Source organism: Cebus imitator, unplaced genomic scaffold (assembly GCF_001604975.1).
Source record: "Cebus imitator isolate Cc_AM_T3 unplaced genomic scaffold, Cebus_imitator-1.0 Scaffold144, whole genome shotgun sequence".
Classification (NCBI taxonomy): Eukaryota; Metazoa; Chordata; class Mammalia; order Primates; family Cebidae; genus Cebus; species Cebus imitator.
This window is the reverse complement of record NW_016107459.1, coordinates 631,815-656,870: the sequence shown is the minus strand read 5'-3', so window position 1 is coordinate 656,870 and position 25,056 is coordinate 631,815. Positions and strand designations below refer to the sequence as shown.

Sequence of the window (25,056 nt, the reverse complement as noted above, 5' to 3'; positions counted from 1 at the left end):
ATGCACAGGTATGAATCGAAGAGTGTAGTATTAGTTTGCTTTTGTTTGCTTGTTTTTATGTGCGTGCATGTGTTCATGTTTTTATCAAGGAAGAGAGTATGATAAAAATATTTATGTCCCACTAAATGAAATAGTTCCATGATAGAGTACTTAAAGCAGAGAAAAATTTTAGGGTTTGGTGGGAGCTCTCTAGAGCTCACTCTATAACAGTGGTTCAAGGTTATTTAGTCGATCCACAGTTTAATTTCAGTGTTCACTCCTTATTTGTTAAAATATATACAGTATCCTAAGTAATCAATAAATTGTCAAGTTCCATGACAATCAGTAGGTGGGACAACGAGGAATTTAGAACAATTTACACTGCCTAAAGTTTTCCAAATGTAATTTTAATATTTTGTTATAAAGATTCAAACAGAATTTAAAAAGTAATCCTTAATTTTCAATATTAGATATATGATATTTGAAATACATTAAAGCATTATTATAGTTAAGATAAATTAAAGTGAGATTCTATAAATATGCAAACAAGTAGTAACAGATTTATAAGGAAATACTATTTGAAAAGAAATAAGAATATGAATAAAATATCTTCTGAAGAAAGGGCTAGCTAATGAATTTATTATCCTTAAATAGGCGTTATCAATGTCTATTCTCCCAGGTAGAGTTACTCAAACACCAGACTTTCTATACATACCACAGGCCCAGAACATACCAACTGATAACACATTGGCACCGTTTACCCCTACAGCAGTAAACCATCTTATCAAACTTTCAAAGCTACCTGAAAAAATAAGCTCATGTGAGCTTGTCTTAAATTGTGGTTACTGTTAAAAAGCCCAGGAAAAAATTGAACCTTTTATGGAAAATTCGACTGAAATGACACCTGGAATTATTCGTCTCTCCTTATTACAGCAGTTCTTTCTGGTATGGGAATTATGAATCAAATATGGGGAAAGTGATGCATGTATGAGAGTGTGGAATGTGGTGAGCAGTATGTGTGTGTAAGGGTATGTGTGTATGAGTGTGTGTGTGTGTTGTGTGATGTGTGTACGTGGATGAGAAATTTAACTTTGTAATTAGCAAGTCTGCTAAAATTTTCAATTCTCTGTTTATTGGTGATTTATCATAAAATTTCTACTGTGTAATCTTACTCTGCATATTATTTATTTTATATAGGTACTTGGATGTTGATGAATAGGCTAAATGTATTTTGTAGCAGACATAATCATCTGTAGTAGTTCTAAGCTAACATAATAATTTTTCAAAAATATCAAGTAGGTTAATTAATACAAAAAATTATCTAATATATTTTAGGATTTTTCTTGTCCCCAATCTCTACACTTTATGGTACTTGGTATTGTCAATGCCTCCATAGACTGTGGAATATAATTAAGTTTGAAAATATTTATTTCTTCAATACAAAATGAATTTAAATAGTTCCCACTTAGTTAGACAAAATATATTTATCTGTTCTAACACATTAAATAGAGAGAAACAATCTACTAGAATGACTACTGACTCCAGTAAACAATTCTTTCTCAGAAAAAAATAATTGACTCCTAGAATCATTTTTATTATTATAAAATAATAAAATGGATATTTTAATAAAATTATTGTTTTAAATTTGCTTTGATGTACTGAATACATATAAATAATTTTTTTATGATATATATAGCATAACTTTTGAGTTTTTTAAAACAGCTCAACATTTTAATATTCAACAAGGATAGATTTTAATATAAAACTTATTTATGAATAAGAAAATTATGCTAATGCTGGAATTTTTTAAATTAAAAAAAATTTTCTGAATACCATTGTTGTATATATCACTGTAATGACTTTTCTGACTGTGTCTAGAGTTATGCTATTAGTTATATGGCACATGAAGAATCAATATACATCAAAAAGCCAGTGATGTTTGTAAGAAGTTTCATGACAATGAGTAGGTGGGCCAATGAGGGATTTAGAACAATTTAAACTGCCTGAAGTTTTCCAAATGTAATTTTAATATTTTGTTATAAAGATCAAACAGAATTAAAAGAGTAATCTCTAATTTGGGTCCTTAAATAACATTCAGATTAAGCACAACATCTTTAGAAAGAATTAAATCTTATTTCTAGAAACGGGGTAAGCAAGTAGATTACTTATCTTTTGGCTGTTAACAATTTTCTTACTTTATTATTTCTTTTAGTTTTGGTACTTACTCTTCATCATAACTTTCTTTTTTTAAAAAAAGAAACTGAATTTCCAAACAGTGGGTCTATTAGATATTTTTCACGTCCAGCATAATTTCTTGAATATTACTTTAGGAAAATATGTTGAGAAACATACGAAGTGAGGCAAATTCATAAAGTTATATAATTGCCCCCAAAACAAGAGCAACACAGCTTAGATTTTTCTGTTCTACTGATCTGTGACATTAATAAAAATGTTATGGATTTTTGTATTTTATTAATTTACTTTTGAGAAGAGGTTTAAAACTAGTTATTATGGCTTATTTAATTTTCTTATCTTATGCTTTATGCAAGTCTTGAAATTTGAGAAATTCTAAGGAAGGACCATCCCTATAGGCACAGAAGTTCCCTGATTCTAAAATAGATTTTTATGGTACTTATCTGTGTTCAGTTCTGAAGTACGGGTAAGATCAAAAGGAGGAGGAAAGATCAGACAAATGGAGAACAGGTCTTTTTTTCAGATGACAAGCTCCTTAGTTTATCAAGAATGATAAAGGATCTGGATTTCTAATGAGTTCCTCATAGTTTTTATTAAGTTTATTTTTTGTCAAAGCATGTGTTTTTACTGTTGTTCAGTAGTGGATTTCATGCTAAAATTTCTCTCAATGACAGCATCCATTAGCAGAGTTTACTTAAATCCCTGGTTACTGGAAAGGAAGTATGTGATACTCATTTATTCACTGACACTGGGGCAGTGGAATTTTCTCAATCGGCTTCTTATCATTTTCAAAAAATTTCCATTCCTTTTTTCTTATGGGTTTTTGAGTTCTATATGCCTATTTTGTAATTCTACATTTTGTTGGCCTTTTAAAACATCCATTTATATGCATTTATTCTATTTTTATTCTCTTGTATCTATTGTTTTATCAGGCAGTTTCAATATTCTGGTACTACATAAGCTTTTTTCCCCTTGCTCAGGCACTGTAGTCTATAATAATAGCAATCAAGGCAGTTCATTCTGACAAATGTGTGTCAAAAAATGCCTGCTGTGACTTTGAAATATTGCAAGTGACTGATAACATAATGTGTGAAGCAGAATAAATGCATACAAATGGAAGTTTAGCTGAGCAGTCAAAGTATGAACTAAATACGATGTCAGAACTCGGCCCTGAAAGCTCTCAGTGCCAGTGGTTACAATGGCAAATTACTAAATGCACTTTGCAGTGTTTTATGAATAAAGCAGGGGCCAGAGTTTTATCATTTCTCTTTGTGCTTGGGCTTTTCCCAGAAGCAAAATGAAGTGCCGTTCCCTTAAAAACTTTCTGGTATAGAAAGTTACACATTATTTAAGAAGAAGATAAACGCAGTAAAGGGTAGTTGGGAAATATGATGAGAGAGAAAAAATGATCATGGATATGAAAAGGCTAGCCACTAGACAGACAGACATTTGGGCTACAATAAGTCCACTTATTAACAAACACCCAGGAAGTAAAAGAAAAACCTCGACTGGCAATTTGCTGAAACCTGTCTTTATTGTTGAAAAGCTTACTGACATTTAAAATGGAGTGCTTTGAAGAAAAGGATAATAAAAATAAATCCTTCTAATATTTGAACATTGCATAGATGGCAAATAAAGTTTTCCCATGTGTGAGACTCACTGATTTTATATACTCCTTGCCAACTCCTGCTTGTCCAAATGTAGAGCTCCTAAGAAAATCAGACACACTGACTATGCATAGTTTCCAGCAGAGACTGTACTCTCATCTCAGAGAGGAGGCACATCTTTCATGCACTAAAAGTAGGTTGCTGAGACAAAGAGACTGACTAAGCAGTCAAACTAGTGGGCAGTAAAAATCTCTTTTCTTTCCCCCCATTTCCACTCTTTCCTCTACTTTTCCTTTCCTAATCCTTTCTCTTAGCTAACTATATTTAGAAGGCAGTTTATTCTTCAGGCACGTCAGGCTGGAGATGCAAGTTAAGAGGGTTTGTGAGTATGCTGTTGGCAATTTTCACACATACAAAATAGCACACTTCTGGGGAGTGTTTAAGTATAGGTATTATAGAATGTGCCTCAATCCATGTTCTTAGAAGTGTGAATTAATTTAGTGTTCTCAGGTTTCAGAGTTCAAGAGTAAAAGCCTGAGATACACTGGAGTTGTCAGGTGCCTTAGGAGATGTTGCCAAATATATTAACCAATAAAAACAGAATTTGCCTTCTCTTATAAATATGGCAATTATGAGAAGTCTAAACACTGGGGTGGAAATGTGGCAGTGTGGGGGAGGCTCAGAGATTGTTCTAACAACTTTGTTCTCATATTGTTCCTTTATTATAACTCAAGTTTACTTTTCCAAACTTTTTTGTTTCCATTTTCACTGTATTTTAGGTGAGTATCATCTCTCATCTAGATTAAATTTCTGACTGGTCTCTCAGCTACTGAGAGTCTTTCTCTCAGATAACTAATAATCAACACTGGAGCCAGAGTGAATTTTATAAAATGTAAGCATTTTATGTTTAATCTTACTTAAAAACCTCTGGTGGAGACCCCTCGTGCTCAGGATTGAGTCTGGACACTGGCCAGGCACCTCAAGCAGTTTTCAGTGAAGCCAGGAAATCCCCATGTCCTTTGTGCATCTTCCCAGGCTCATTTGCTGCCACTTCCCTGATTCATACTCCATTCGAAGTCATGCCGCTTGCTCCAGCTCTTTCTTTTTAGCATTTACTGTCCTTCATTGACTATATTAGTTCACTAGGGCTGCCATAACCAAGTACCATGGAGTGGCTGGCTTGAACAAGAGACACAGTCATTGTTGCTTAATGACAGGGATGCATTCTGAGCAATGTGTCTTTAGGTGATTTTTGTCATTGTATGAACATCATGGAGTGTAGTTACACAAACCTAGACCCTATAGCCTACTATACACCCAGGCTATATGACATAGCCTATTCTTTCTGGGTTGAAACCTGTACTGCATGTTACTGTACATAATTACTGTGGGCAATTATAACATGGTGATAGGTATTTGTGTATCTAAACATAGAAAAGATACAATAAAAATATGGTATTATAATCTTATGGAACCATTGTTTTATATGCAGTCTGTCATTGACTAAAACATTGTTATGTGGTATATGACTGTACTGATTTTCTCACAGTTCTGGAGGCTGAAGTTTGAGATCAAGGTGCTGGCAGCATTGATTTCTTCTGAGACATCTCTTTTAGTTTACAAACGGCTGTCTTCTTGTGTCTTCACATGGTCTTCCCTCTGTGTGTGCCTGTATTCTAATCTCTTCTTATAAAGGCATAAGTCATATTAGATAGGGCGCACCCCCGTGACTTTTTAAAATCTTAATTACATTTTAAGACCCTGTTTCCAAATACAGTAACATTTTGAGGTACTGGAAGTTAGTACTTCAAAAATTTAGCCCATACCATTAACCAACATCAATTGTTCTTTAAATAATCTTTCCAGTATCAATTCCACTAGGGAGCTTTCCTGATACTTTTCACCCGAGGTCTACACTGGTTCCCTGAGGTCTCAGAACAACCATCACACTAAACAAAAAATAGCTCATTCACTTGTTCAGCTTTCCATCTAGAAGGCAAGAGGTTGGAGGTTGGGGTTGTGTATAGTTCAAATTTATAGCTCCACAGCCTACCACAGTGTCTGGCATTTAGTAGGTGGCTAACAAATACTTGTTAAATAGGATGAAACACTGCTAGTTTGTAATGTATTTCCCTATCTCTTTTCAAACCAGTTCACATTAACTTGAAACATATTAAGCATAATGCATGGCTGAATCTACCCCTTTTAGTATATACGTTTCTTTTAGGTTGGCTTCATTTTTCATTGCCTTTTAAAAGTTATTTTTCATATTAGGCCTGTAGTGTGACTGCATCAGAATAGGCATGCAGGTGGGAATATTGAGGTGACGCAAGGTCCCCATTAAATGCTCTGCCTAACAGCAGCTTTGTGGATTTCCAAAGTGTAAAGATGCAGAAGAAAGGGAAGCTTAAGGATTCAAAGATGCACTTTGCCAGGTGTTTCATTGTGAAGCCTATCTGCTGTGTACAGTATAAGCTCCACCAAATAACCATGTCCTTTTGGAACTCTTCCTGTGAAATTTGGCAGTCCTGAATTTTAAATACTATGTCATCGAAAGACTAACTCTCTTGTGCTGCCTGCAAAATTGGTCCTGTTCACAAGGTCATCTTTGGTGGAAAAGAAATAGAACAGTCTAACCTGTAGGAAACACATCAATTGGTCGTTCACTGTGAGGGATAAGATGGATTTTCAATGTTGGCAAAAGATATGAGAAACTCTGAAGGGAGTACAAATTGGCTCATTATTTAAATATTTCCTAAAGGGATTTCCCTACCATCTTTTGTGAGATGATGTAGAATCTGTATCCTAGAGGTAGCCAGTTTTCAGAAAGAAATGATTTTACAGAGGTGGTTACAATGGCTATTTGAGACCTCAATAGTCACCTTCACATCTGAATAAGACGAGTCAGATCATTTTCCATTCAGTAAGCTGCCTCTAGAAGCCTTTGTTTGCAGAGTGTATTTTTTTTTTTTTGTAGTATGTATATACAGCTATTTCAAGGGACACCTCCTTTTTATACCCCTTCTTGTTTTAATCAATGATGACACGGAGAAGCTTTGCTTGAAGAATTTTTTAAAGATTTTCTTTGAACAGGCTACTTTTCTCATTTATTTTTTACATTTTTCTACATGCACTGAAGGTCAAAAGAGTTCTTAGATTTAAACTAGGATATAACATTCTGCATAAAACATCCCAAATGACTTTTTTTTTTTTTAAATGTAAGGAACCTAAAAAGCATTAGCTTAGAAACTCTTGTGTTTCACACATCGCTATACAAACACTGGATTGCTTTAAAAAGGAATTAAAACAGAGGGTCTTTCACAGTGAGTTGGTTACACATTTCTTATCTTTGTGACCCATTTCCCTGCCTGAACGTTTACACAGCAATTTTGAGTAAGGGATACGCAGTTCCAAGACTTCTAAATTTCAGGAAAGAAAATTGGAGGGACTGACAGAGAGGTTGCTCAATTTTTATTTTGTTGAGTTTCCTTTTTCTTTTTTAAAATCTATGCTCTTTCATAACTAAAAGAACATATAATTCCACTAATATAAAAAGGATGTAATCTCAGAAAAATGTGATTGTTCTTTTAATTGAGGTCATTGAGTTAACATATAATGATTTTGTCCTTATTTTTTTTCCCCACTTTCCAATGGATTTGGGAACAGAAAGTAATCCCTTAGGGTTGCTTTCTGTCTCTGGAAACGCATTGGAAGTTGGCAATAAAAATCGCTGGATTTCACCTTATGGGCAGGCTAGTTAAAGTGAAATAGGAAACTGAGTAGGTGTTAACCAGAGGAAGTGTGAGCTTAGGAAGCAAGGCCCTCACCAGAAGTAGGCACCCAGAGTGGCCTAGTGCCTTCGAATGGAGATGGGGGGCTGGGTGGGGAGAGTGGTGGTGGGAGAAGTCATATACAAAGTGAGTTAGGGAAGGAACGTTGTAGGATCCTTTTTATCTATTCTGTTTTTCTTTTTTATCTTCATAGTGCCTGATTCAAAACTTACATAGCTAGTCACTTTCTGAACATCATAATGTTTTGCACATGGACTAGGATTTTAGGGTTATAAACTTATGCGATAGAAAGAATTACACACGTTTGAAAATAGGGAAATCTGGGATTTTCTGTAATCCTAACTCTGTCAGGCTGTACCTGTACGACTCAGGCTCATTCATCTCTCCTCCTGGGGACTTCATTTCCTCACACTGACCTGGATAAAGATGGCTTTGAAACAGATGATAAACTATCACTCTTAGTTTCAAGTTTATGGTTCTGTGGTTTTAAGTTATCAAGAGACCTATAGACTTTATGGTGTGATGCAGGGAGAAAACAGTAGGACTATAGCCTTGGGATTATAGCAGGAAACTTGTTTTCTTTCTTTAAGTGAAAAGAACTTTTCTTAGTAAGTTCTTCTTCACCCTCCATGAAAATCAAACAAGCTTTAATGACGATAAAAGGTGAAGTTTTTATTGTCAAATAATTATTACATTAATAAAAGAAAAAAAATAAATGAAACTTTACTTTTCACAAGGAGAGTGGCCAAGTAGGATGCTGGCTTAGGTGAACTGGGAAAGACTGCTACCCAGTGCGCTAGTTAACACCATTTTGTTGATTTCCTATAGGCAAAGCACTGTTTGAGACATTAGGCCAAGTTAGAGAAATGAGTCAATCATTAAGAAGAATTCTATCGAGGAAAAAGAACAACAAGCACAGACAGATTTTTAAAATTGTTTGATATGGTCAAGATAGTTGTTATAAAAATGATTTTGGTTGTGAAGATGATCTCATGGTTGATCATGTAGAATAAATGAAATAAGTGGAACTGGGGAATATGAATTCAAAAAGAAATTTGAATGCTAATCTGTTGTATAATTTAGGTTTATTTATTCAACACCTAAGTATTTATCCTTTGTGCTAAGCCTTTGTTTTACAATCTATGAGACAGGCACAATAATCATTCTCTCAGTGATGTTTTCCAAGAATTAAATAAAATAATATAGTAGAAATGTATGTGTTTGCATATGAAATCCAAAAATACTGAAAAAATAAGAGAATAAAGAAGCAAGAAAAAGATGCAAGGGAGAGAATAAGAGTAAGGAAGTCAAAAACCATGTATTACGAGAGTGGTTCTCAAAATGTGGACTAACTCTAGATCAGTAGCACAGCATCACCTGGAACTTGCTAGAAATAATAATTATACATGCCTACTAAATCAGAACTTCTAGGGATGGAGGCCAGAAATGTGTTTTAACAGACGCTTCAGGTGATCCCGATGCTTTACTAAAAATGGAGAACCCTGTGTTAAAGTGAAGAACCATAGGACGAGCTGATGCAGTCTCTAGCAGCTGTTTATTAACTCATTTAAGAAATAGCCATTCAACAACGGCTTTGTAGAGAGATTGCTCACGGTCTTGAGGATGTACAGATTTCATAGTTTGCTGTCATTACTTATAAGACATGTTTCTAGTCACTTCTTTACTACAGCCTCTTCCTCTTTTCCCACTAGTATCAGTCCTTGGGGGCTTGGCTCCTTTTTCTCTGCAAATAGTTTCTCCTATTTTTCACCTTCTTACTTTCTATTGATAAATCCTAAATCTGTATTTCTCTCCTCCATCTCACCCAACTGCCTGTCTCATACATTCCACAGTTTTCTGGCCTCTTGATGTCACTACAAATTCAACATAGCTAAATCAACTTTATACTCTTCCTTGTCACACAATCCCCCTTCTCATGCTCCTGTTTATAATTTTCCAATTGAGTTTATGCTATCATCACTCTTTTTATTTTCATGTAACTAGAGCAAACTGATTAAGGGCATGACATCTGATGTCAGGTTTATCTGGATTCTAACTCAGCCATTTATTTACTACAACTTTAGTTACTCTATGTGTCAGTTTCCTTGACTATAAAACGAAATGATAATAGTAGCTCTCCTGGCGTGTTACAAGGACTAAAGGAATTAGTCCAAGTAAAAACTTCATAAGAGTAGCTGGCACTTCATAAATGTGCAATAACTGATAGCTATTTTATTTTGGGTGTTAATTCTTTTTCATTTGTTCCTTATATTATCTATGATCTATCGATTCTTTCTTTAGTTGTAGGGAATGTAATAGTATACCTTTCAACATTTCTTCCGCCCCATTAGAGACACAGTCAAGGCTGTCAGTATATATTCTTGTGTGGATCTGCTCACTCCATGGGTAAACATGTGACCGAAGAAGATGAACTGATTTGGGTAAACACATGACCTAAGATGCACGAATTAAGTTGGAGAGACAGAGTTTTATTAATCTGTTTCTGCTTGAGAGGAGACATTTCTACTGAATGAGAACAAGGAACTATATTACCTCTGTTCCTGTTGTCAGCATACTTCTATCACAAGGCAAGTCTGCCTGAGGACAGTCCTGTCTTACTCACCACGGATGGATGAGTATAGAGGTGAAAAGAACTTTGGTTCTTGAGAACACTGTCCTGTTGAACCTCTGAACTGAGCAACCATGGAGCCCATTCTATCCTTAAATATGTTGCTATGTGATGGCCAGGCATAGTGGCTCATGCCTGTAATCCTAGCACTTTGGGAGGCCGAGGTGGGTGGATCATGAGGTCAGGTCAGGTGTTCGAGACCAACATAGTGAAACTTTGTCTCTACTAGAAATACAAAAAATTAGCCAGGTGTGGTGGTGGATGCCTATAATCCCAGCTACTCAGGAGGCTGAGGCAGAAGAATTGCTTGCATCTGGTAAGCGGAGGTTGCAGTGACCCAAGAACGTGCCACTGCACTCTAGCCCAGGAGACAGTGCAAGACTCCATGTCAAAAAAAAAAAAAAAAAATGTTGCTATGTGAGATAAATTTCTTAGGAAACATTTGATTTCAGATTTCCTTTCTTATAGTCAAAAGCAAATAACTAAGTCATTTGCCATTCTCATTCCTAAAATTTAGGAACTTGATAAAAAGGTGCCTTTTTCTACATTGTTTCTCTTCCCACCTGCTTCAGTGTCTATCTCAGATCATTTAAGCATATCTTGATAATAACTACTAAAGTAATCTCTAACATCAAGAAGCTCAAAGTCCTTCACCTAACACATAAATCTTTCATAACCTAGTACCCCCTACCTTTCAAATTGTAATTTTTGTCTTCTCCTGAATTTCACATTTATATATCTATTATAATATAACTTAATCTGTCTAATAAAAATCTCAAGCTTACTAAACCCAAAGCTGAGGTATTAATTTTTCTTGTTAACCTACTCTGGGTTCATGCTTGACAAGCTCAATTAATGATACCACCATCCATTTATTTGTTCAGAAAATAAGCTTATCCTGATTTCTCTCTTTACCTCATCCCTCATATCACATCCAAACAGTTTCCAGTCCTATCAGTTTCACAGCTATGATAGACTGAGGCTGCCACTTTTACATCTCAGTTACACCACCCTAGACTAAGCCATCATCCTCCGTCTCCTGGACTACTGCACCGGCTTCGTAACTTCTCTTACTGCATTCACTCTTGCTCACTGCCTCTGATGCACTTGCTCCCTCTCACTATGTATCTTTCTCTATGTTAAGAGGCAGAGGTAATAAATGCTTCTTTAAAAATTTCCAATGGCTTGTCTTTGTTATTAGAAAAAACTCTTAAGTCTTCACTACGTTTCACAAGGTTCTATTGCATATTTGGGCTCAATTAACTCTTTAATTTCCTTTCATATAACTGTCTTGTTTGTTCCCTCTCTTTGAGCTGCGTTGGCCTCCTAGTCATTCCTTAAACATTCCCAGCTTGTTCCACTGCAGGGCTTTTACATCTGTGGTTACTTATGCATTGGATACTCTTCCTCCAAATTTTCCATTCAAGATTGTGATAACATGTTCTTTCCTTTGGACAGTCTTCTGTGTCCCACTCTATACTAATCTGTCTTTATTCTCTGTCTCAGTTATTTTTCTTTAAGGCAAATTTTCCAGTACGAAATTATCCCATTTATTTGTTTTCTTATTTATTGTTTGTGTCTTCCTCTGACTTTCTAGAAAAATGTAAGCTCCAGGAAAGCAATAATCTTGTCAGTCTTGTTCACTATGTTATCTCTAGATAAACAAAAGAGTTTCAAGCACTATGTAATTGCTCAATAAGTATTTACTGATTGAATGAATAAACATGAATTCTAATCTCTAGTAAGCTGCTTGGCTTAGTAGTCATAGTGAGGATAGGATTGTCTTTCTTCCCCCTCAAACATTATTAACAAAAATTCATTAAACATCTACTTTATTATGGAAGGCAAAAAGGAAGTATAACAGATTTTGTAATTCTTCGCAAGCTAAGAATTTAGAACATATTTGAAATGTCAAGTATGAACACAAAAAATGATTAACAAAAATGTGACATCCGTGGTACAGAGAAGATAAAATATGGAAATCTAATAAAGAGCTGAATTTACTAGAGAAGCCTTATGCTGAGGGTGGTCATGACCTGAGGTCCACAGAACTTCTGTATTAGATGTGAATAGTCTGGAGAGAAAACAATGGCGGGTTTCCAGGAGACAGGCAACACGATGTGCTAAGAGATTCAATTGTTTGTGACCATGGAATGGAAGGAACAGGAAAGCAGAAAAAAGACATTTGAAAACAAGTTTTTGCCTCAACCTTTTTTCTCTTTATCTCTATGCCCTTTCCATGGGCTGTCTCTGGTTTTTACTATCTTAATGGAGAATTTGCTCAAGTAAATAACCATCGTCCAGCCTCTCCCTCAAATGAGACGTTGATTGCTACTTGCGGAGGTCTGTCCTGCAGACTTTCACTTGGCGGAGGAATAAATACATTTACACACTAGAATACTATGAATTGAGTGGGTTAGGGAGATGTCAGCTGCTCTTAGAGGGCAATTGCAGGTAACTGACTTCTACTTTTTGTTCCTCTTCACATTTATTTAGCATAGATTTAATAACAGAGTTTCTACATCAACACGCTTGTGGATAATTAACATGGTTGAAAGAGTGCTTTTACAAATGATAAAAGGTTTTGGCTCTGGAGCTTACAGTAAACACTATTAAAGGGTAACCTTCTTTGGACTTCTTTCTCAGAGGGCTATCTGGTACAAAGTTTACATAAGTAAACAGTAGAGACAAAGGAATGTGGGGTAAACAGACTTAACTGGGGAAGCTTTATTATCTTTAATCTTCACCTTATGACTTAATGCTCTAAGGTAGGAACCGGGCAAACTTCAGCCTGTTCCCTAAGTTAATAAAAACTTTTCAGCTTTCCAAAAGATTTGAGACTATAATCTTACAACTTTCTTTAATATTTCCTTTAATATTTTGCTAACTACTTTGAATGAATCTCAACACTCAAATTCCCACCCTATTTTGTCATTTCTTTGTCATATTTCCTACATTTCTTTATATGGGTATATCATCCTCTAGTGCCCCAAGTTCAACATACCTAGACCAAAATGAGCACTTTCACTCTCAAACCAGTTTCCTCTTCTGGCTTCTCTTTTGTTAATGACTTCTCTATCTCCCAGCCATGAGGCCAAGGATTGCAAAATGATTTTGGCCCCACTTTCCCTCGATTTCTGTGTCCATTTGATGCCCAACACTAAGTTCACAATATTTTTTCCTTCTCTTTCATTTCTATTCCATTCACCCCGGGTCAGGCCTTTGACTTTGCCTAGGTCATTCATTCATGGATTTTTTTCACTCAGCTAATATTTATCAAACAGCTTATGTATTAGGCTTTCTTCCAGGTGCTTTGGAATACATCTCTGAATTAAATAGACAGAAATCTCTGTCTTCCTGGAGACGCTATAGATACAGCACGGCCTACTAACTGACACTCTCTAATTTAGTCAATTCCTTTTATTTCATTGCATATATTTTCTTCAAACTGATCAAAAAGCACACTTCTGATTATGGCTAGGATTTACTAAATCCTTCAATGATTCCCCTTGTCTTAAATTGAGTCAGGCTGGTCTGATATTTACAGCCTCTTAGTCCCAGGCTATTTTCTCATTGACCTTAATGAAGGATTTTGGGTCATTTTACTGAATACATTCTGGTTGAGAAGTAATTTGCTTAGCAGATTTCTGCAGTCACTAAAAACATGCAGAAAAGAAGAAATCAATACTAGTAAAATTCATGTTGATTAGCACAAAGAATATAAGAAGCTCCCTAGAAGGGCCACGATGGTTTTTGTAGGAAGTACTACAGGGATCTTGGTTCATTAATGGAAAATACACAGAAAATTGAGAAAAATCATCGGAACAAAAATTTTACTATCAAAATAACTATTTTGGAGAAAGATTAAAAACCTCATCAGAGTAGAAATCTCACCACATTGTTTTAAGTGCCAGCCCCTTTCTGTCACACCATGTCCCATTCTCATGGAACATTGGTAAAAACATCCTTAAGATGCAAGTTTCACATATGTTTTCTTAGGCCAGTAATTGACAAAATAAAAACATGTTGGATTTTGATCATTTTCATTAGTTACTAACATTTCAAAAATAAACAGCTTTATAAAATGACAGAAGCAGAATGGATTATTATGGAAAAACGTAAATGAACACATCGAGGTATATTTTTATCTTTTTAAAATTGGTGTTAAAATAGAGAACTATGTTCATGAAGACAGAAATCATTAATGCTTATGTTAGACTTAACTGGGCTATATGGAATCATGGCTCTTATTCCATATAAAAATTCATATATTTTTATCTTAGCCATAATTCATGTTTAGAAGTAACAGATTCTGTTTTATATTAGTAGACATTTAACATATGAGTAGACAGTCTGACCAATTATGATGTTAGTTTATTTGAGCTGCTCAAAGAACTATGAAATGAGATAGATTAGAGGCAATTATGAATTCCACCGATTAAAATGTAATGATGAATTAAAACATCCATGAAGGAAGAATTAAAGTAGTGATTAAGTTATATCTTAAACTAACTTGCCGCAAAAGAAGATGAGAGGGAGGGAAAATATTTCAGTATCTTCTGATAGCTTTCAATTTTCAGTATATTTACTTCTGGTCAGCTGATGCAAGACAGCTTCAATTTCAGATGAATCTGTCCCTCCCTGCAATAGAGGACCCTTTGGTATTGGCATACCGTTTAAGTCTCTGAAAATGCTCTGCAGTTCATTTGAACTAAAATGCCCATCAGCATTTTAATGTGAAGGATGGCAACCATGCCACCAGTCATGAAGACAATTTAGATGCTTATTATCCTTTTCCAGCATTAGCACATGTGGGAATATGAGCCAGGATAGTATCGTCTTTGACAGCATAGGTTCAAAGCCTGGCTTTGTCACTTATTGGCTTTATGACCTTGGAACATTACAAATCATTTCTGTGACTTAGTTTCCTCTTCTGTAAAAAAATTGTTTCTGCGACTTAGTTTCCTCTTCAGGATGGCTGATGTGGCTGCCTTCCTTCATATTAAAATGCTGATAGGCATTTTAGTTTAAATGCAGTGCAGAATATTTTCAGAAACTCAAATGGTATGCTGATACAAAAGGGTCCTCCATTACAGGGAAGGACAGATTCATCTGAAATTGAAGCTGTCTCACATCAGCTGACCAGAAGTAAAAATATTGAAAATTGAAAGTTATGGGAGGATACTGAAATATTTTCCCTCCCTCTCATCTTCATTTGCTACAAGTTAGTTTAAGGCTCTACTTAAAATAAAGCTAATAATAATATTTCTCTTACAAACTTATTGTGAGAATTAAATTATTTAACATAGTTAGGGCCTTTATAGTGATACTTAGCACCTGGTGAGTTTTCAGTGAATGTTGACTACTATTTTAGGCTACGGCACAGTTTCTTTATAAATTAGAGAACACTAAGCACTCTATTCATCTCTGTGCTACATTTTCTTGTGTCTGTGAAGCAATGACAATTTTTAAACAGATGTTCTACTTATGTTTATGAACCTGTTGAATGTATTTCCTAATGAATATTCCTGCTTCTTTATGTAATATATTGACATGACTATGTTTGTGAAAACATATTTTACTGGCAAATTTTAGGAATAAAAACGGATTTCTTAAAAACAAAAGGAACTGGCAGAACAGGGCAGGGAATGGGACACTGGACTGGGAACCTAGACTAGTGGTCTCCAGGGCATGTTTTTAACCAAGGGTTATACTCTGGGCAGGTCACCCCACTTCCCTTCTTGGTTCCACATTTGAAATATTAGTTATCTAAATGAATGCCAAAGGCTCACTCAGGACTCTGAATCTAAGATTGTTTCTTTTATCAACATAATTATCATGTAAGCCCACACGTTTATTCCCATGATGTCACTCTGCTTACAATATTTTAAGGGTCTATGAAAAAGTAGCATGTTCTTTGATTATCTTTGATGGCATCAAATTTTCCTTTTAAAAGTAGACAGAGTTTTTCAAACAGCAAAAAGTGTCTTGAGGCTATATTTGTTGAGTAGAATGAGTGCTTTGAATGTTAAAAATGTGATTTAACTATAACAGAATAAAAGAGTTTTTGAGAGAGTCTTATAATTACTCTGGAGAGAGAGAGAGAGAGAGTGTGTGTGCGTGTGTGTGTATTTTCAAGTGCCATGCAAATTTGTGGTTTTAAGTTCTAGAATATTTTGTTAAAAAATCTTTAGTAACACCTAGCTTATATCAGTAAAATAACTATCCTTTTGTAAACCAACGGTTTTTTGAAGAAACAGTATTTACTGAGATCTAGAAACATCATAAATCTTATTTGTAAAAACACTGATCATACACGCTGCTTGAAAAGCAGCTTGGTCCAGTGTCATGGGCTTATTATGCAGCTGAAATATTGCCTTGCACCTTGAGCTAGTCATTTATCTTCCCTGTACCTGAGGACTTATCTCAGAAAAGTCTAATAAAGATGCTTGTTCATAAAGAGTACTGTTGTATCTCGAATATAGTGTTCCCAGAATGCTGTATGACTTAGTACAAGAAGAATGAAAATTTGTTATCAGTTAAAAATCTACCCCGTAGGGTTGCAGTTTGATGGCTAGGTTTATGTGTAGCAGCGAGAATGCCATATTAAGGGTTAAGGTTTCTAATTGTGAAAAATTTGGCCAAAGCTTGGCAAGATTAATAAAACTAATCTCAAATCATACAGAGCTCATAAATATTTTTGAAATATTCACATACTGGAAATATCACTAACTATACTTACTCTCTCATCTATTTAAACTAAACTCTAAAATAAACGTAAATTATTTAGATTCTCCGCTAGAAGTAGCAGTCAGGGTGCTTGGTAAAACTCATAGGATATTTGTCATAAAAATAGCTCCACAAGGATTCAGGAAACAGAAAAAGAATGATAGACAAATAAGCTTACTGATTTTTCTTTTTTATTGAAGTTCTTTAAGTTAAAAATTCTAAATTTAAAACATATTTTAATGAGGGGGTTGCTCTGAAATAGGAATCACATATTCCTTTGTATGGATTCCAGAGGCTAGTCCTTATTTAAATAGATGTGTATTATATGAGAAAGAAAATAATTTTTTTTCACATTTTATGGGATAAAATGTTATTCTTTTAAAACAAAAATATATGTATAAATATATAACAGATATATTATTATAGCATCCTACTCCTGTCTTCCTTTGAGAGTGACCCTTCAATGTCCTCTTTCTTGCTTTTGTTTTGAGACTCTTCAAATGTTTTACTTTCTTAATTATCTGCCTATATTAATTATCTTGTTTTCTTGATCTGGAACAGAAAATGTGGATACAATGAAACCAGCTGATGTTGGTGATACACACACACGTACACACACACATGCACACACACACACATAGAATCAAATAAAACATATATATATATATATATATATATATATACAGTTTTAAAATGTCTGATGTACAGTGAGAGAGAAGAACAATACTAATAAGGATATGTGACTGTGATGTGAGCAACAACAGAACAGAAATCCATAGGCTGAATGGTTCTTAGAAATAATTATTTATTTACTGGGTAGTAAATGATTATAATTAAATAATTGCTGCCTTTCTAAAAATGATGAAATAGAGCTGATACAAACTTGTAATAGATGATCAAGGAGGAGAAGTAGGAGAGCTGGAAGAAGTAGGAGAAAAGAGGGGGCTGTTTGTTGCCACTTAAATCTGCACAGCCTTTCTCATTCAGGCTCCTGGATTTTATGCGCTTCTCTGACTTTTCAGTAAGTTCTGCCTACTCCTTCTCCAAGCTTATCTTTTTTTTAAAATCATTTTTTTCTAATTATTTTGTAGTATGTTTCCTGCTTCCCAGCTGGAATACTACAGCAGGCTTGCAAATGGCCTTCTTCAATTAAAAGCTAACCTAACACCTCAGACTCCTCAAATGCTCCTCTGTACAGATATTCCTCTCTTCTCACAGCCCCACAAAACTGGTGGAGGATGCTGAGGAAGGACACAAGATCCAACCTGAGTCCTAGATCTGTCTGTCATTAGCTGTGTGAATTTGTAAGATACTAAGTCTGAGCCTCAGTTTCCTCAAATTTGTGAAATGCAATGCACAGAGTTGTGACAGGCAGTGTAGGAAACATATCAAGTGTTTAGCATAGTAGATACTTAATAAGTAGCAGCTGTTGATACTCTATCACATTCCATTTTAGTTTCTCTACCTAAATCCCTCGACTGATCTGATAATCTCCAATCAAATTGTTCCTTTGTATCATCCTTTCAACACATGATGACTGTTTTCATTTATGTGAATTTCTCATGTCTTCCTGAGTATTTTACCTACACCTGTTTATTCTCATATCCAAATTTGATTTATTCTTGAATTCTCTCAGATCAAGTCTAGTAAACTTTTTTATTCTACCCTTCACTGATTTCCTTTTCCTTAAAACTTTTTCTGCAAGTATTTTCTATACTATATAGTTTAATGTATACTTTCATATTGCTTAATGTTTACAAGTATGTCTTGGTAACTTCACTTCTGCTCTCAGAGCTTGGGGCTAGCTTATATTTTGCACCTCTAAGGGGAAGCCAGTTAACTGTTTAACTTCTGGCTTTAAGTACCTTTCTGAGAGATTATTTTAACCAGCTGAATAGAGCTTAAGCCATTTGTTGACCAATCCTGGAGCCGCTAAGTGAGGAATCAATGGGGGCTTCTTTTTTCACCTTTCTGAAAAGTGAACAGAGTGCTTGGAAAGCACCTTACTCCAGTTGCGGAATTAAAAGATTAGGGCTCTATGCTTTCAAGTTAAAGCGATGTTTTTTACTTTCCTTATGGGAATGAAACCATAAAAATTCTTACAGCAGGGAGTTGGAAAGAAGGGTAGGCAGGTGCTGTGTTTGTTTTCTTTTTCTTCTTAGCTTTTTTATTGATTGGATGAAAAATTATAGAAACCAGGAGAGAAAAAAATAATTATGATAAAAAGGAAGATTTTAGAAAATATCAAGCAAACAAAAAACACAGATGTTTATCGGGCTGTAAGTCAATGGGTTTATCTTTAGACAAAAAGTTAAGTAGATTTTTTATTCATGTATCAAATAATTATTGAATGCTTACTGCACACTAAACAAGAAAGTAGGCCCTAGAGATGTATAAACACCTGCTTGAATTCAAGGAGCTCAGGGGCTTGCCAACAGGCGTAGCACCCAAGAGGTAAAGTGTGAGAAATATTAAGATAGAAGGAGGTTAAAGGTCTAATGTTCTCTCTTTGAATCCAAGTAAAAATAAAAAGTAAAGCACTAAATATTCTAACAATTAACATTGCAGTGGAGTAAAAAAGACTACAACTAAGTAGTTTAAAAATAATCAAATAAATGAATAAAAGTAGCTATTTATGGACTGATAATGAAAGTATTGGTGAAGTATCAAGGATTGTGATTAATTCTACTCTTTGTGTGTCTGTGTGTGTGCACACTTGCATGTGTAGGAGGGAGAGAGAGAGAGAGAGAGAGAGAGAGAGAGAGAGAGAATCTCTAAGTATTTATTTGAAACACACTTGCTAAAAGTGTGTGTCATTTTTGTGAAAAGCAGTATAGCAGAGTGGTTAAGAGATCCAATTTTTGGAGCCAGCCTCTCTGGGTTTGAATCTCAGCTCTAATAATCAACAGCTTCGTGAAATTGCACAAGTTACTTTACCTCATGATGCCCCAGTTTCTGTATCTGTAAGTTAGGAGAGCAGCAGTACTTGCCTCGCAAGTTATGTGTAGGAGCTCAGAGTCCAGCACACAGTAAGGACAATATAAGAATATAAGCTTGATATTCTTATATGCTTTTAGAAGAAATATAAGGGAAGACGGTTATCTTTTTAGCTTTCTGTATAGTTAAGATTCTGAGGTCACCACTGGACTTAATTTTATTAATTGCACAATGAAGTCAATCTGAAAAATTCCGTTTTCTTCATTCTTAAATGCCTTTAATGAGACAACATATGACTAAATTTTTTTAAATGAAGAAGTTACAAGGACGACATAAAATATCTGATGACAAACAGTGTCAGGTAGAGAATTCATTACAAGCCTTATTCACCACACAAACACACACACATCTGACGACAAAGAATAAAAAAGACTGACTTTAACTTCTGTGGCCAATTTATCTAGTTTTTGTGCAGAAAGGACACAAAAGGAAGCAAAACTCTTCTAGCAATTTGTACAGTTAGATAAATTGTAGCATTTACTGGTTCCTTGAAGTAATTCCTATGTGTGTTTGCTCACATACAATTGTACAAGTGAGTATATCACTATACCCCATGTCTCCTAAGCTGAATCCAGTGCTTGTCCAGGTGCAGACCCATCCACTCAGTGTATGTACTTGTAGCATAGCAGTCATGCACTAATAAGCAATGCTATAGTGAGCAAATGTGCAATACCTCATGTGATTGTTCCAAAGTGCCAATGAAATATGTAAACATATGAGACATTTGGCATGTAGCAGATAATAAATGTAGTTACTGTATCACTATATAGTTTTTACTCTACATACTAACATTTATTGCATATTAAAGTATCATATTTTAGAAGTTGTGTTACAGAAATGTAATCATCTGAAAAGTAATATTGAATTATTAAAAAATTGCCCAGTATACTGTCTTTTTCATTGAAAATAATCACAATAGTAATAGTGATTTAGTTTAATCAATGTCCCTGGATGCTGATATATCAAACATACTGACCAGAATGTACTAAACTGGTTAAATTTGATGATCTTTATAATTTTTAAAATCAGTTAATGAAAAGGGAAGATCTCCTTTTTCTTATAGCTGTAAAAAACGGAACATATGCAAATATTTTCTGAATTTAGCAAGAGGCTTTGGGTGATAAATTAATGTGGCACATGTGTATAAAGAGATGAACTGGCACACTGATGCCAGGTCCTTCTTCTTTCCTGGCTTGCCCTTTATCCATATATCCAGGGAATCAGGATGCAGGGGGTCATTATCAAGAAACTCCACAGAAAGGAACAATTTAAACTTCCAACATCTATACTGCATAGCAAACAAAGGAAAAATAATGCTCAAGGCTTAAAATTACTTCTTAGCAGTTCACTTCACTAGAGTACATTTTCTGAGAATTAAAATCTCTGTTAGGTAAAGCACCACAGGGCTAATAAGAAATGGAACAGTTGGTGTAATTTATTAATTTTTTTAAATTACTATTATGTTCATGTATTATTTTTTACAGGCACATAAACACCATGGAATACTATGCAGCCATAAAAAACAATGAGTTTGTGTCCTTTGTAGGGACATGGATGAATCTGGAAACCATCATTCTCAGCAAACTGACACAAGAACAGAAAACCAAACACCTCATGTTCTCATTCACAGGCAGGTGTTGAACAATGAGAACACATGGGCACAGGGAAGGGAACGTCACACACTGGGGTAGGTTGGCGGGGGAGGCTAGGGGAGGGACAGCAAGGGGGCGGGGAGGCTGGGGAGGGAAAACACTGGGAGAAATGCCTGATGTGGGCGATGGAGGGATGGAGACTGCAACCCACCATGGCATGTGTGTACCTATGCAACGACTCTGTGGGATGTGCACATGTACCCCGGAGCTTAAAGTACAATTTAAAAAATATCCAGAAAATCAATTCTGAAAACCAAGAACATCTTTAGTAATGAAAAAGCCAATTAACCATAACTAATAAATAATCAATAATCCTTTTCTCAACTATCTGAGTAATGTTAAGGATTCATTAAATGTTTCTGCTGGTCTTTCACCATGAAACCCTGGATCCCCTTTGATCCTATTGTGCTTTTCGATCCACACAGCTAAATTAAAAGCGGTGGTGTATTTCTTCCCTTAGAAGGGTCTCTTCTATTTGTTCCTTTTTATTCCCCTTGTCCAATTCTAGACCAGGCCTTCATTATCTCATGCCTACAGGTTTGATCTAGTCTTTGGCAATTAGATTCCATCCTTCACATTAAAACTAGATTAGCCTTCCCTTAATGACACCTTCATCATTTTACTTCTGGGCTCCAGGATGGACAATAGGATTTGTAAGCTACTTGTGGCCTCAAGTATAAGATACAAACTTCAAATTTTATTTCATATTATCTTAATGTCTTCATTGTTTTTCAATACATTCTGCTCTCTTTTACTTCTATTCTGTAGCATTTATTATTTATTCCAGAATTATCTATTTTTTCCTTCCAGCCTAACTATTCTTTACTAATCCATCAATGTCAAGTTCCAGGCTAAGCTTCTCTGGTGAGCTTTCACTCATTTTCCTTTGTTTAACTATTCTGTATGCTGTTCAATTATTTCAATACCTTAACTACACAATTTAAAATGATATAAACAACACTGATATTATATACATATATGCCAGCACACATTTATAGAAATGTCTGCATTGTCCTTTGTTTTTCATGCATGGGTCTTGTATTTCCAACTAGATGCCGAGTGCTTTACACGTAGATTCCCTATGGTATAATTGATTTTTGTAGTTTGTTCCTTTCAGCATTTGCTCATCAATAAACGTATTTTGATTGCTTAGTATTTTGCTTCCCAGTTCATGCATATGTATTTCACTTTCAGCTCACTACAACCTCCATCTCCCAGGCTCAAGTGATTCTAATGCCTCAACTTTCCAAGTCGATGGGATTATAGGCATGCACCACCACACCTGGATGATTTTTGTGTTTTTAGTAGAGATGGGGTTTTGCCATGTTGGCCAGGCTGGTCTCAAACTCCTGGCCTCAAGTGATCCACCTGCCTCGACCTCCCAAAGTGCTTGGATTATAGGCATGAATCATAATTCTTTACTCCCTCCTTCTCCTGATGTGGAGCACATTTACCCACTCCATTGATTTTGGTCTTGGCCATAAGACTTGCTTTGGTTTGTGGTCTGTGGGCAGATGGAACATATGCCACATTCAAGCAAAGAAGCACAGGAGCCACTGCAGGTTTCTGACAGCCTCTTTTGCAACTGCTCTTTGGAATGAGAACAGCATGTCTCAGATAGGGCTGCTTCTTCAGCCTGGGCCTTGGAATGAGAAGCTTGCATAGAGCAGGCCTGCAGCTGACCCGCGGTTTGCAGCAGAACACAGCCAAATTACAGCCTTGTTTCATGAATGAGAAGTAACTTTTCTTCATCTCTTGTACTTTGGAGTTGTTTGCTACACGGAAAAGCTGACTAATACAGGATCTTAGAATTAATCTGACTTCATTTTGCGTGTCATGAAAGAGAGTTAGATTTTTATAGTTAGCTAATAGAGGAGTTAGGACATAAATTGTGAACAACTGATTTTTAGTTCTTTAAAAAGAACATACACACAAAATGCCTTTGGCTTTTTTATTATCCTAAAATTTGGAGAAATATAACTCAAATAGTTTGAAATTTAAAGCCTTCAAACTGTCTGAAACTGCCCTCTTGGACTGTCATTAGCTTCTAGAAAATGGGTAGAAGAAAATCTAGAAAATGAATACAATGTACTTTCAGTATAAAATGTAATATACTTCTATGTGGAAGATATTAATCTGTTTTAGATCCAGGCTTGTTTGGTAGAAGATAGAAGGAAATGCAGTAATGTTTGTGCATTCTTTTCAGGCCCATGTCTTTCATATGCTTTGTTACTCTAAAACATACATTTAAAAATCTTCCATTGTAAACAATCCCTTTATGATAGTACATTCTTATTTGAAAATGGATATCATGTCTTAATAAGCTGTCTCCTTGATTTCCATGACAAAATCTCATGTATACTTTGATGCTAAATGGGGAACTGCAAAATCTTAACCATTTACTTTGCAAAATTCATGTGGAAGCATCCCTATCACTATGTGCTTCAGTCCATCAGAACTTATCTTGGTCCGGAAGTTTATGTTATGCTTTTGTATTCTTAGAATGAATTCATTTTCTTAACTCTATAAAATTTGTTACTAAAAGTTCAGACTAGACTGCTAGTTTAATTCTTATAGAAATTACTAACACATCTGCTTTCTTTTCCATATCAAATTTTTGAGAGTAAAATCAGTCTATGTAGCATTATTTTCCCCCCTACTTATGGGAAAAATAATACTTCATGGTTTAGGTAATGGGGGTCTCATTGAACAACCACTTACAACTACCTTTTTGCTGTTGTTGTTTATTGTGCTTCTCCTAACAAAGGAAACAAAATGTAATAAACCAGATTGGGTAACCAAATTGATATTCTTTGTTAAATTTCTTCTCTCCCCTTATTTGGTCTTACACAAATCTTACCTTTGTGAAAAAACATCTCGGTAAGGACTGCCATGTTGTAATGCAATTCCATATCCCCGATCAGCAACAGTATTTCCAATGGTGTAAAAGGAACAATCTGGGTCATTGATAGCCACATATTCCAATACGGCTGCATCCCATACAAAAGCATAGTTTCCATATTTTACCTGTAAAAACATGAAGAACAAAAGAAGAAATAGGGTTTAAAGATGGAATTTTAATTTACATACACAGGACAAAAAACATTACAGTGATATGTATTTAATTGTGCTACAAATAATAGAACACATTATCGTCCTTCAGTATGTGTGGGGGTATTGATCTCAGAGCACCTGTGGATACCAAAACCCAGGGATACTCAAGTCTTTATATAAAATGGCATAATATTTGCGTATAATCTCTACACATCCTCCAATATACTTAAATCATGTCTGGATTACTTATGATACCTAATACAATATACATGTGATATAAACAGTTGTTGTACTGTATTGTTTTTAATTTGTATTTTTGTTGTATTATTATTTTCTATTGTGTTTTAAAAATATTTTCAGTTGATGGCTGGTTGAATCTGCACATGCAGAACCTGTGGATATGGAGGGCTGAGTATATTTCTAAG

General features: G+C 35.2%; 1 protein-coding gene across 2 annotated transcripts in view; it reads right to left on the bottom strand.

Moving 5' to 3' along the window:
- Positions 1–25,056, bottom strand: part of GRID2 (glutamate ionotropic receptor delta type subunit 2) — a 731,875-nt gene that overhangs the window by 159,892 nt on the left and 546,927 nt on the right. For both annotated transcript variants that reach the window (XM_037743424.1, XM_017542400.2), the window contains exon 13: positions 24,438–24,604. In XM_037743424.1, coding sequence (XP_037599352.1) covers positions 24,438–24,604 — 167 coding nt within the window. The remainder of the gene's footprint in view (positions 1–24,437; positions 24,605–25,056) is intronic.